The 14,586-nt window shown below is 39.4% G+C and overlaps 2 protein-coding genes across 2 annotated transcripts in view; one reads left to right on the top strand and one right to left on the bottom strand.

The window, feature by feature from the left end:
• LOC120413627 (zwei Ig domain protein zig-8-like) overlaps positions 1-14,586 on the bottom strand; it is a 292,919-nt gene that overhangs the window by 137,974 nt on the left and 140,359 nt on the right. The gene's annotated exons all lie outside the window — the stretch shown is intronic.
• LOC120413594 (facilitated trehalose transporter Tret1-2 homolog) overlaps positions 8,044-14,586 on the top strand; it is an 8,856-nt gene continuing 2,313 nt past the window's right edge. The window contains exons 1-6 of the mRNA XM_039574502.2: positions 8,044-8,189; positions 8,515-8,747; positions 8,832-8,962; positions 9,211-9,403; positions 9,470-9,626; positions 14,430-14,586. The exon at positions 14,430-14,586 is cut by the window's right edge and continues 58 nt beyond it. Coding sequence (XP_039430436.2) covers positions 8,141-8,189; positions 8,515-8,747; positions 8,832-8,962; positions 9,211-9,403; positions 9,470-9,626; positions 14,430-14,586 — 920 coding nt within the window. The 5' untranslated portion in view covers positions 8,044-8,140. The remainder of the gene's footprint in view (positions 8,190-8,514; positions 8,748-8,831; positions 8,963-9,210; positions 9,404-9,469; positions 9,627-14,429) is intronic.

The raw sequence follows: 14,586 nt of genomic DNA, 5'->3' as shown, positions 1-14,586 counted from the left end.
ATGCAGCTTGTAGGAAATTTCATGGCGAACATTTTTCCCTCTGAGAAAATGCAATTTCGACACTCCAGAGCCGAGATATTTGAGTTTTAGTGAGGAAAAAAGTGCCAATTTTCAAAATTTCTCAGAATTCAGAAGCAAGGCCTACTAATTACACGATGTAGCAAGCATATGTCTCAAAGGTCAGGGTATGCTTTTTTATAGTAATTTTGGCCGCTGAATCCGAATCTGAAATCAAATTTCGTGTAAACAGTGATGTTTTGGAGCTACACCCTTTTGGAATGCTATTTGCGTGTTTAAGAGGCAGTTTTTGTAAATGCTCGGTTTGTTCTAGAGGTCGTATCGAGGTGCTCCGATTTGGATGAAACTTTCAGCGTTTGTTTGTCTATACATGAGATGAACTCATGCCAAATATGAGCCCTCTACAACAAAGGGAAGTGGGGTAAAACGGGCTTTGAAGTTTGAGGTCGAAAAAAACATAAAAAATCTTAAAATTGCTCGCATTTCCGTAAAACTTCATCAATTCCAACTCTCTTAGATGCATTCGAAAGGTCTTTTGAAGCACTTCAAAATGAGCCATAGACATCCAGGATTGGTTTGACTTTTTCTCATAGCTTTTGCAAATTACTGTAAAAAATGGTTTTTTAAACCTCAATATCTTTTTGCAACAGCCAGCAACACCAAGTTAGGGAATTTCATGGACTATAAGCCTACGGTAATAACTTTTTGGCCAATCGCAGTTTTCTCATAGTTTTTCGATTTTTCTATAACAAACATTTTACAACGTTAGTTATTGTCCTGTAGGCATCCATAGCGGCACTTTTTAGTCTCCCTTTTGTCATATTCGAAATCCTCGGAAAATTCAAACTTCAATGCCCGTTTTACCCCACTTCCCTTTGTTGTAGAGGGCTCATATTTGGCATGAGTTCATCTCATGTATAGACAAACAAACGCTGAAAGTTTCATCCAAATCGGAGCACCTCGATACGACCTCTAGAACAAACCGAGCATTTACAAAAACTGCCTCTTAAACACGCAAATAGCATTCCAAAAGGGTGTAGCTCCAAAACATCACTGTTTACACGAAATTTGATTTCAGATTCGGATTCAGCGGCCAAAATTACTATAAAAAAGCATACCCTGACCTTTGAGACATATGCTTGCTACATCGTGTAATTAGTAGGCCTTGCTTCTGAATTCTGAGAAATTTTGAAAATTGGCACTTTTTTCCTCACTAAAACTCAAATATCTCGGCTCTGGAGTGTCGAAATTGCATTTTCTCAGAGGGAAAAATGTTCGCCATGAAATTTCCTACAAGCTGCATGTATTGGTTTTACTGGGAAAAATATGCTACCCTAAATTAAATGAACATTTCTGAAAAAAGTTTCGAAAAAATGCGATTTTTTCGACACAAATCCGCCTGGGAAAGTCCAAAAACTTAAATTTTGGTCCAATATTGATAGTGCATCTTAATCTATGGACAAAAACCTATCGTTTGAAGATAATACACACCTGATCGAAACAGTTTTTGTATTGATTCCAAGCGATTTTAGAAAATTTGTTCAAAAAAGTGACTTTTTTCAGTAAATCGACTAGGGGGTGCGAGAAAGTATTTTATTATTTTTTCTTGTCTAAGAAAACATTGTTCCTAACATCATAATCTATCATTTAAGAAGTGAGCACCTGAAATTCCTCGACATGACCTCAAAATGGGACAGGCTAATGTGCAGCTAGCAATCTGTAGAAGGAAATGGGTTCTAAGTAAAATGTGTAGCGTGATGTGTGGAAACATTCAAATTTCACAGTAATAAAACGCTCTAGTTTAAATTAATTTGCTATTGCAAGATTTCACTTTTAAACAAATTGTGTTGAGCAGAAAAGAATAGTAATGTTAGTTCAAATAGCACAATATAAACACATTTTAAATTTATAGAAAAAGTTAATTATTTATCATGTTACCGTCAGTGGGGGTGACTATGGGTCAAAAAACGACACACCTCTCGTAATTTCATAGTAACAAAAACAATTTAAATAACATCGAAAATCTTTCAACGTAGATTTGTTCTTTAATTGTTTACTGAAATTTTCCCAAAATATGGCGGATTTTGATGAACACTACCTGAAATGCCAATAGTTTAAAAATTGACCAAATCTCACCCCTTAGAGGGGTCAAATGAAACTAAAATGATGCTCAAATACAACGATATGGTAAAAAACAAGTCATCCACCAGTGTCTCTTGTTCGGAAGAATCGTATTGACATGCTACAATGTTTGATGTGGAGATTTTCAAACATTCGAGTAGTTTTCGAGCAATTCCAACAAAAAATATTAGAAAAAAAATTTTTTTCGAGAGGTTATTTTTGGCCAAAAACGTACCTCAACTTTAGACAGCTGCCAAAATAACAGGATTTTTTCTGAGAACGAGATTATTTCAGCGAAGGCATCAATAGATGCCCCCTACACAACACATTTAAAAGAATTTAGTTTCATTGAGAAGAACCTGAGAAATGGTAATATCCGTAAAAAATCACTTTGACCCAGTCTCACCCCCAGACCCAATGTCACCCCCACTGACGGTACATTGCTTTTGAGCAGTTCTCTAGGATTTCGGTCATTCGATTTTTTTTGTATTTTTTAATCCGACTGAAACTTTTTTGGTGCCTTCGGTATGCCCAAAGAAGCCATTTTGCATCATTAGTTTGTCCATATAATTTTCCATACAAATTTCGCAGCTGTCCTAATCTAATCTAATCTAATCTAATCTAATCGAACACAAGCGCAGCCAGTCCGAAGAAAGCATCCTGGAAGAACTTGTGGTAAGATTACGCCTCAAGTCCTTTCTTGTCAATATTAATGATTACAGTACATCCGAGTTACCCCGAAAATGTATAGCAAAAATTAAAGCGGCCAGGCCTACTGCGTTGCATTAACCGCAGAGACAGATTCTGTGAACGGATCACATTTCACAGAATCATCAGGGGAGGAAGGATGCGTGGACATACCGTACCAAACGCTCCGAATCAGTTGTGGTGTGGTGTGTTAGTGTAAATTTGGCAGATAATAATATTTAGAGGCGGGGGGGGAGGGGGGTTGGGAGGGGGAGGAAATGAGGATAGGAGAAAGGGAAGGTGGGAAAGGGATAATATGGATATATCATTTGGTCAATAGAATATTATATAAAATAAGGGAAAAAAACTTCTATCAAATAATGATAGATAAAATGGATAGATCTCACAAACTCCTGGGTCCAACTCGATATAACCGGAAAGTGTTGTTCCACAACGCCTTGATTGTTGCTCTTGGAAAACAGGCTGTTATCTCCACAATCCTCCTCATCAGCTGGAAAAAGACTTCTAATCCACCGGAACCGAAAAACCGCCAGAAAAGTTTCACTGCAGCAGAAGTCCATCGTAAAAGCAACTGCACCGGAACAGCAGGAACCAGGAACCAATCCACATTGAAAGCGATCCATCAGAACTGAACTCCACTCGTAAATGAACTACACCGGAACTTTACTCCAACGGAAAACTTTAAAAAAAAACCTTGAGGATAATCCACTTCTTTGAAAAGAGAAAAAAAAAACGCCAGCGAAAAAAACTTTCCGTCCGAACACGCGCGTAGGTTGCTTCGATACCATACAAATTTCGCAGCTGTCCATACAAAAACTAACTTAATCCACCTATGTGGTTGGAGCCTTCCTCACTCATTACCAACTGTAGCTGTACACAAATTTCATCATTTTTTTTAGATCCGGAATAAAAAAGTATATAAATATCACTTAAGTGGCCATATGGAGCGGCCGTGGCTGACTGGTTACGGTGTTCGCTTTGTAAGCGAATGGTTCTGGGTTCGATGCCCATCTGCTCCCAACGAGAAAGTTAAGAACACATGAATTTGAAATGATAAATATGAACGAAAAATCAAAGTCGCTCGAGGCGGGGTTCGATTCCCCGTCCTTTGGATTGGTAAGCAAAAATGCTAACCACTAGGCCATGACGACTTGGTGAGCGTGGACTGGAATTAGGAATACTGTTACAGAGAGCGAGTTGTGGCGCTTTAACCACGGCAAATAGTGTCCAGGGCATTCGTGGAAATACAATGTCCCATCCCAGAGGGTCCCGGAGTACCAAACCTTCTTAGCATGGTGCTCCCAACGAATACAACCAAAATCTCGGAGCGTATGGTGGTGTGTCCCCACGCTTCTTCCTCCCCTGTCGATTCAGAATTGTGTTGTTGTTCGAACACTCAGTGCTCAAACTCAACCCAATTACGAGTCATCTCTGCGATACGGCTTTACGCAGTAGGCCTGGCCGCTTTAACGCTTGTGATGTTTCAATGCATTTCAATGCAATGGCGCACTACAAATGTTAATAAATGACAAGAAGAGTGCTAGGCGTCATCTAACCTAAGGCACTCTCCAGGATCCCTTCGAAAGATTGGCTGCGCTAGGGTCTGATTAGATTAGATTAGATTAGATTAAATATCACTTAAGTGGCCATATCTCGAGACAGGGTTGCCAGATATTCAATATTTTTAACTTATTGGAAAGGTCTTTCGATAATCTAACTAACGATGCGGGGCACGATCATCAACCGGTCCAACCAGTTCATCTGCTACGCCGACGACATGGACATTGTCGGCAGAACGTTCGAGGATGTGGCCAGGCGGTACACCGAATTGAAGCGGGAAGCGGATAAGGTTGGATTGAAGGTGAATGTGGCGAAGACGAAATATCTGCTGGCAGGAGGAACCGAGTCCCTTAGGACTCGCATAGGACCGAGCGTGACGATCGACGGCGACGAGTTCGAGGTTGTGGAGGAGTTTGTGTACCTCGGATCGTTGGTGACGTCGGACAACAACTGCAGCAGAGAAATTCGGAGGCGCATCATCACCGGTAGTCGTGCCTACTACGGACTCCACAAGACCTTACGGTCTGGTCACCTTTCCCGGCGTACAAAGTGTACCATGTATGAAACGCTGATAAGACCCGTCGTCCTCTACGGGCACGAGACGTGGACGATGCTCGAGGAGGACATGCAAGCGCTTGAAGTTTTCGAACGGCGAGTGCTTAGGACGATCTTTGGCGGCGTGCGTGAGAACACTGTATGGAGGAGAAGGATGAACCACGAGCTGGCGCAACTCTACGGCAAGCCAAGTATTCGGAAGGTCGCCAAGGCTGGCCGAATCCGGTGGGCCGGACACGTCGCAAGAATGCCGGACGCGCTGGATGCGCGCCAACCGAACCAGACTATCAATCCGGTGAAGTTGGTGTTTAATTCGGAGCCGGTTGGAACGCGGCGGAGGGGGGCGCAACGTGCAAGGTGGTTGAACCAAGTGGAGGAAGATCTGGAAAGTGTGGGAGTTCCGCAGCGAAATTGGAGAGTAGCAGCCCAGGACCGAGTCCAGTGGCAGCGCATCTGGAGACAGCTCATGACCCGGAGGTTGTACGAGCAGTAAAAGTAAAAAAAGTAAGTAAGGTGGATCTGGACATAGCTTACATACATTTAAGTGAGATCCGGCTTCCAAAAAGTACATCAATATTACTTAAGTGGCCATATCTCGAGACAAGGTTGCCAGATCTTCAATGTTTTGGACTCGTTGGAAAGGTATTTTGATTACCTAACCAACGATGGGTCGGATGATGGACCCGGACATAGTTTGCATACATTTAAGTGAGATCCGGATATATGTGAAAACACATTTTTATACATTACTTTTGAACTACTTATCGAAACTTCAATCTGTATAAAACTTGATCTATGGGACCCTAAACCAAGTCGAATGCAACAAGTTCGGGTCAAATCGGTTCAGCCAGTGCCGAGAAACATGAGCTAATTTGTTGGTCACATACATACATACACACACACATACACACACACATACACACAGACATTTGTTCAGTTTTCGATTCTGAGTCGATATGTATACATGAAGGTGGGTCTACGACGTTTTTATACAAAGTTCATTTTTAGAGCAGGATTATAGCCTTACCTCAGTGAGGAAGGCAAAATGATGTATGAAAATTCAAAAATCTGTATCTTTTGAAGGAATTTTTTGATCGATTTGGTATCTTCTGCAAAGTTGTAGGTATGGATATGGACTACACTGAAAAAAATTATACAGTGTAAAAAAAAAATGGTGATTTTTTTATTTAACTTTTTATCACTAAAATTTGATTTGCAAAAATACACTATTTTTAATTTTAATATTGAATGTTTGGCCCTTTTGAAATGTTAGTCTTGATTTGAAACATTTGAAAATATTGTTTTCGAAAAGATCGGAAAATTTCACAAATGTTTTATATATTAACATTGAAAATCGGACCATTAGTTGCTGAGATATCGACATTAAAAAATGGTGGGCTGTTTGGGTGAGACTTAGAAAACATCAATTTTCCTGTTTTTAAACCTTTGCATTGCAATATCTCAGCAACTAAAGGTCGTATCAACAAAGTTCCAAAAAGCAAAATATAGAGAATTTTCTCAACTTTTCAAAAAACTTTTTTTTACAAAAGTGTGCAAACATGTGCACTAATTTAAAAAAAAATGAAAAACTGCGACTATTTTCAAAAAAGTCACCAACTTGAAAACGGTGCACGTTATCAAAATTTTGCTAAAGTACTTTTTGATTGCAAATTTGATTTTACATCGAAAAATGAAGTTGAAAAAAATTTGCGATCAATATTTCGATTTTTTGAAAAAAACAGTATTGATTAAAAAAATCATAACACGGTCAATGATTTTTTGCACAACCTGGAAATTTCTGAAAAGTTGGCATTTTATGTCCTCTAAAATATATCAAAAAAATAAAAAAAAATTGTGTTTTTTTGCAAATCAAATTTTAGTGATAAAAAGTTAAATAAAAAAATCACCAATTTTTTTCACCGTGTATCATTTTTTTCAGTGTAGTCCATATCCATACCTACAACTTTGCAGAAGACACCAAATCGATCAAAAAATTCCTTCAAAAGATACAGATTTTTGAATTTTCATACATCATTTTTGTATGGACAGCTGCCAAATTTGTATGGAAAATTATATGGACAAACTAATGATGCAAAATGGCTTCTTTGGGCATACCGAAGGCACCAAAAAAGTTTCAGTCAGATAAAAAAATATAAAAATTAAAATTGAAGAAAAAAGACCGATTTCGTAGAGAATTGCTCTTTTTCCTAGTTTCCAGCTAATAAAAATGAGTTAAGAAAATTTTTTTTTGTTAGTCAAGAAGGATTTATACCCTCAAATTTACACTTAATTTATTTAAATTAAAATTTAATTAAATTTATTATCAAGATATTAAAAGTGTGTAACTAGCATCTTTGTGCAAAAAGCTCTGATTGATGTGCTTCGTTAATCCCAATTATTTTTCAAAGAAGTACTGATAAAAACCAGCAAATTTAAGAAAAACTCTAACCCTGCATTAAATTCCCATAAAATTAAATGTCCCATTTTTTTTAATGAAGAATGGCAGAATTTTTTTAAATTTCTTTTAATTATCGAGCGTCCATTTTTTCATAAAATTTCCATCACTATTTTAGGCTGCAAATTATTGAAAAACACGTCTTTTTTGGAATGTTTGAAAATGGAAGGGGTCGTAATGGCCCTTTGTCACCAGATATCGAATAATGAACCTTGGATTCGTGATCAGGAACCAAAACTTCCCATAAGGGGAAACAATGCCCTCGCAATCGAAGAGCGGTCGGGGCAACTTTTTCGATGTTCATGGGAGTTGGTGGAGAATTACCCACTTTGTTTGTGGAAGGTCCCCTACAGTTCACTGTCCTACCACAAATTTCACCAGTTTACATTATTTTAACGTCATCCATTCAAAACCATAAGGATAAACACCGTTAATCCAAGGGATACAAATTCATCTGCTGTTTTTGGCACCCGAAAGAAACACCTGTTGACACAAAACTTGTCCAGCAGCAGCAGCATCAGCAGTTGATCGAGCTCTTCCTTCTCGCGTCGGTGATAAGACGAAATCCGGCCTAATCCTTCCTCGGGCAAATAAATTACCCTGGTCAGTCTCCGACGCCTGCTACTGTTTGCACCCTGACATGGCCAGATAACGGCGCGCACGGTTCCCGCCGCCTTACATCGAAGTTACATCCAGTCGGACAGGAGCACTCACGCCGGAATCATGCAGGGCCACGGTAGTGCCAGGAACCAATATTTGGCCACATTTTGCGGTAAGTTTTTGGCATAACAAGCTTCGACGACGTGGCCTCCATTATTATCCATTATGAGAGAAGTTTGCCCAGTTTGTGAGATCCTTATTTATTTTCTTTTTTTCATATTTATGATGAAATTGTTTTCCAATTTGTTATTTGAATTTAAATTCAAGTGCTCGTTGACTCATCTTCATGTTACCTATCGACTCAGAGTCTGAACAACTTAATTGTATCAATCTGTTCAAAGACAAAAGCATCAGAAAGGATTATGTTCACACTTCCTTGAAATCACTAAACTTAGACTGTTACAATTATCTAACCACTCGTATCCACCGACCCACAGTGAACCTTCTCTCGCTAAGCTATGGCTTCGTTTGCGGTTGGACCTCGCCCTCGATTCCGGTGCTGCAATCCACCGAAACACCCCTCCCCAGTGGTCCTATCACGACCGACCAGGGCTCCTGGATTGGGGCGGCCATGTGCGTGGGTGGATTCCTCGGAAATGCCGTCTCCGGCTGGATGGCCGATCGGTACGGGCGCAAACTGACCGCCTGCCTGGCAGCGATTCCCCAGATTGTGAGTCCTTCCATCCGTTCAACGCGTGTTGTATCATTTCACGGTATCTCATTATTTTCGATGGCCTTTGATGGTCTTCATTAGATTTCCTGGATTATGGTCATCATCGCCACAAATCCGTACTATCTGATGGTGATGCGATTCCTGGCGGGATTCTCCGGTGGCGTTTGCTTCATGGTCATTCCGATGTTTATCGGAGAAATCGCTGAGGACAGGTGAGAATTGATGGAATGATGAATAAGGCTTGAGTGTCGATTGTTGATTGCGTCATTGTGAGTATTACTTCAATGTATCCTAACAGTTTATAGTGCGATTATCCCCTAATTTCACCGTATTTATAATGGCATAATTTGTCAAAGAATTCCAGCCATGTCAAAACTGAAAAAAATCCTTGCCTAATCCAATAACTAAAAGTTTATTTTAAGCGATTGTTGTGCTCACCTGAACGATTATCCCACTCCAGAATCCGGGGCCTGCTGTCCTCCACGCTGGTCTTCACGTGCAACGCCGGCATCCTGATAATGTACATCCTGGGCGATTTGTTCCCGTACAAAACCATCCCGTGGATCTTGCTGGCCTTCCCGGTGCTCTTCCTGGCCTGTTTCTCGTTCATCCCGGACACGCCGTTTTATCTGATGCAGCAAAACAATTACACCGTAAAGGATAACCTCACTACCAGGCTCCATCTAGGTGCTACAAAAGTGGATCTATTTTAATTACAGAAATCGGAAAACGCTCTGCTGTTCTACCGGGGCTACCGGTACGGCACGCAGCAGGTGTCCAACGAGTTCAAACTTGAGCTGATGAATCTGAAGGGACAGTTCCGGGAGGAAAAACAATCCATCGCCGCCGAGGACAAGCTGAGCTGGCAGGATTTAGGTATGGTTCGTACGGTGTTGTTATTGCGAAAAGGGCCAGAGGGGAAAATTGTTTGATTTGAAATAATATTTTTAGTGTTTGAAATAATTAAAAAAAAAAACCATTCAACACCTTATGAAAATGGGCATCAAGTTGCGTGGAACGGTATTGAACATTTTGTCAAAATGTCTGCCCATTTTTTTTTTTTAATTATTTGTTTGCCATTAGCAGAAACAATTTTTTGATGGAAAGGTCATTTGGCTAGAAATTTTACTTTTTTGGCAAATTAGTTAAAAGCAATTGCTTTTAACATAAAATACGTATTAGTGAGTTTCTCCTGTCTCGTCAGAGGCGCTGGAGCAGAAATCCCTCGTTAGAGGAAGGCCATGCCCCGGGGGGCGTAGTGCCAATAGTTTCGTTTTTTTACGTATTAGTGAGATTATGACGATAGAAATTTGCATGCCCTTGCCTTCAATTTTTAAATACACCATATTCTTGTTTTGCACAACGAAATGGGGGTGTTTAAATCGAGAATCGTTTAAAAAAAGAATGTCCATGACTTAAATTGAGAATATTACTTAAATTAAAAATATATGGGATTACGAAATTTTTCGAAGAGTTTTCAAAATGTGTCAATTATATTTTATTGAGAAATGTTATTGAAACATTTTATCATGGTTTTGGAACACCTGGGATGTTCTAGTCCATCCGAAACTTCCGGAAATGTTGTGCAACAGGCTTATCAAAGAAACAAGTCGAACTTCAAGATTTTGCCAACAGATCATTCCCAGACTGCTTCAGTGAGTGTAGTAAGCTACAGATCATTATTGTAACAACTTATTGGGATGATCTGGGTCATCCAAGAACTCCCTGGAGTTAAGATCTTTGGGTCTACCGCCGTAACAAGCAAGAGGTCGACGGTTTTTGACCCCGGAACATTTCCGCATAGCTTCAGTGAGTATGGGGGACTACTTTGCTGGGGTGTTAGGATGTGTTTGGATGTTCTGGGTCATCCAAGGACTCCCTGGAGTTAAGATCTGTGAATCTACCGCCGTAACAAGCAAGAGGTCGACGGTTTTTGACCCCGGAACATATCCGCATAGCTTCAGTATGAAGGATTACTTTGCTGATGTGTAGGGATATTCTGGGACATTCAAGGACTCCCTGGAGTTAAGATCTGTAGGTCTACCGCCGTAACAAGCAAGAGGTCGACGGTTTTTGACCCCGAAACATATCCGCATAGCTTCAGTGATTATTGTAGACTAGTTTGCTGATGTGTTGGGATGTTATGGGACATCCAAGGACTACCTGGAGTTAAGATCTGTTGGTCTACCACCGTAACAAGCCCGAGGTCGACGGTTTTTGACCCCGGAACAAATCCGCATAGCTTCAGTGGGTACGGTAGACTAGTTTGCTGATGTGTTGGGATGTTGTGGGACATCCAAGGACTACCTGAAGTTAAGATCTGTTAGTCTACCACCGTAACAAGCCCGAGGTCGACGGTTTTTGACCCCGGAACATATCCGCATAGCTTCAGTGGATACGGTAGACTAGTTTTCTGATGTTTTGGGATGTTCTGAGACATCTAAGAACTCCTTGGAGTTAAGATCTGTGGGTCTACCGATGTAACAAACCAGAGGTCAGCAGGTTTTGACCCCGCAACACATCCGCATAGCTTCAGTGAGTATGGTAGACTACTTTGCTGATATGATGGGATATTCTGGGACATTCAAGGACTTCCTGGAGTTAAGATCTGTGGGTCAACTGACGTAAAACACAAGAGGTCGACGTATTTGACCTTGGGAAATATCTGCAGAGCTTCAGTGAGTATGATAGACTTCTTTGCTGTTATGTCCCGTTCCAGAAAGTCCTTGTTACAGCCGTAGACCCTCGTGTTATAACTCAATGGAGTTCTTGGATGACCCAAGATAGTCCAATACATTAGCAAAGTAGTCAACCGTACTCACTAAAGCTATGCGGGTCTGTCCCAAGGTCAAAAACCGTTGACCTCTTGCTTGTTACGGCGGTAGACTCATAGATCTTAACTCCAGGGAGTCCTTGGATGTCGCAGAACATCCCAACACATCATCATAGTAGTCTACCATACTCACTGAAGCTATGCGGGTATGTTTCGTAGTCAATAACTATTGACCACTTGCTCGTTAAAGCGGTGAACCCATGGGTCTTAACTCCAGGAAGTCCTTGGGTGTCCCAGAACATCACAACACATCAGCAAACTAGTCTACCATACTCATTAAAGCTATGCGGATATGTTCCGGGGTCAAAACCGTCGACTTCTTGCTTGTTACGGTGGTAGATTCACAGATCTTAACTCTAAAGAGTCCTTAGATGACCCAGGACATCCAAGCATATCCCAACACTCCAGCAAAGTAGTCCCCCATACTCACTGAAGCTATGCGGGTATGTTCCGGGTTCAAAAACCGTCGACCTCCTTCTTGTTACGGCGGTAGATTTACAGATCTTAACTCCAGGGAGTCCTTGGATGACCCAGGACATCCCAATAAGTTCTTACAACAATGCACTGTAGCCTACCACACTGACTAAAGTAGTCTGGGTAGGATCCGTAGTCAATATCTTGAAGTTTCGACTTGTTTCTTTGGTAAACCTCTTGCTCAAAATATCCGGAAGTTTCGGATGGACTAGAACATCCCAGATGTTCCAAAACTATGCTTACATGTTTCAATATCATAACTAAATAACATACAATTCATACATTTTGAAAACTCTTCGAAAAATTACGAATTCTCAAAGATTCTTAATTTAAGTCATGTTCTCGATTTAAGTCATGGACATTCTTCTTTTAAGTCATGACTTAAAAAAAGTTGCGTAAATCGAGAATCGTTTTAAAAAAGGTGACTTAAAAAAAGAATATGGTGTACTCTTTAAAATAATTTTTGTACAATTGATTTTTTCTAAATCAGACTTAAATGGTCAAATTGAATGTTTTCAAAATACACATATTTTTTTGATATTTTGGCGTATGGAAAGTGCCTGTTTTTGTCACCAGCTAAAATTGTAAATTAAAAGACGCAACTTTTGGTAACAAACATGTATATAGGTAATCGCTAAAATTTTGAAAATATCGCAGTTTTAGTTCAAAAGGAATTTTTCCCGTTTTTGCGCGTTGCGCGTCATAAGATTATCCATATAATTTTATATACAGATTAGGCAGCTTCCCATACAAAAATGATATATGAAAATTCAAAAGTCTGTGTCTTTAGAAGGAATTTTTTTGATCGATTTGGTGACTTCAGCAAAGTTGTAGGTATGGATAAGGACTACCCTGAAAAAATGATACACGGTTAAAAAACATGATTTGCAAAAGAACACTATTTTATTTTTTTTTATGAATATGATTTAGGGGACATCAAATGTTAACTTTTCAGAAATTTTCAGAATGAAATCTATTGATATTGATTTCAAAATCAAAACACACCCTTCAACTTCGAATTTTAAAAACTAATCCGATTTATAAATTATCAAAATTGTTCAAAAAAATTAAGAAGAGGGGAAGGGAGGGGCGGTCCGACAAAACGTGACGTATTTTCCGAGGGGGGTTGGAGCTAGCGTAGCAAAGTGTGACATGGTTTTTGCTGATTTTAGCGTGACATACTCCATGGATGACACCAATTTTCCTGTTTTTTTTTGTCTATCATAAAAATCCATTAAAACAAAAAATAGGAAATTTTCTCAGCTTTTAAAAATATTTTTTTCAAATGTAGGCAAACATTTGCATTTATTAAAAAAAATGAATAACTGCGACTATTTTCAAAACAGATACCAAAAATGGTTGTAACTTGAACACGGTGCACTTTATCAAAATTTCACTCAAGTACTTTTTGATTGCAAATTCGATTTTACATCGGAATTTTTTTTTGCGGCTTATATTTAGATTTAATGTAAAAAATGTATAAATTCAAAAAATCATAACTCGGTCGAAGTTTTTTTTGCACATTCTGAATTTTTTTTAAAAGTTGACGTTTGATATCCCCTAAAATAGAAAAGCTTATGCGCCCTTTTCAAATGTTGCTCCAGAAGTTATGTCTTCGAAACAAATATTAATAACAGTCAAAGGTATGCATCATGAGTGTAAGCAAAACCAATTTTTTATTTTATTACGGGGTTGCTTTGGCAGTTTTTGAAAGAAGTACCATTTTCAACGAATAGTAATTTTAAAACACTGCTTTTTGCAATTCCGTAGTGACACAACTTATTTTTTTGTGATTCGAACAACAAAATGGCCTACTTTTCTCTAGCTAAAATAACAACATGGAAAATTAATGGGTGCTGATAAGTGGAACTTTTCAGCACTGGTATCGAAAGGTAACATTTTTCAATATTTTTTTTATTTGAATGGTGAGTTTACTCAACACATGGATGTTTGACATAAAATTCTATCCAAAAAAACTTTTTTTTTATTGCAAAAAACTATGTAAGCAACTCGTTGCAAAACTTATTTTTTCAGCAATCGTCGTATTTGTTCAACTCGGTAAACTTTGTTGTTTATCCAAGATTTATGTTTATGTAGGACTCGTGCTGAAAAAATCTTCTTTTTACAAATTGTTGCATAAACAACCATTTTAAAACGCAGTATCATTTTTGAAATGCGGGAAAGTTGTTCGGGACATCATAGAATATGCTTCTACGACGTTAGATAAAAATCTACAAAGAAACAATTTTCTCACCTGCGCTGTGTCACACGTGGACCTTTGTCCAGCACCATGTTCTGCGGGGTCTCCACGTGCAAGCACCTTTGTTGTTTACCTTGTTGCCTCTGACATATTTTGTTTCCCAATTTTCTAGTGACGCCCCACGCCCGGAAGGCCTTCCTGATTGGGATCTGTTTGATGGCGTTCAATCAATTTAGCGGTTGTTTTGCGATGCTAAACTACACGGCGAACGTTTTCGCCGAATCGGGGTCCTCGCTGTCGGCCAACATGTCCGCCATCGTTATCGGCAC

The sequence above is a fragment of the Culex pipiens genome, chromosome 2 (genome assembly GCF_016801865.2).
Source record: "Culex pipiens pallens isolate TS chromosome 2, TS_CPP_V2, whole genome shotgun sequence".
NCBI classification, from domain to species: Eukaryota; Metazoa; Arthropoda; class Insecta; order Diptera; family Culicidae; genus Culex; species Culex pipiens.
Note: the sequence above shows the minus strand (reverse complement) of the source record. Positions and strands in the feature narration are given on the sequence as shown.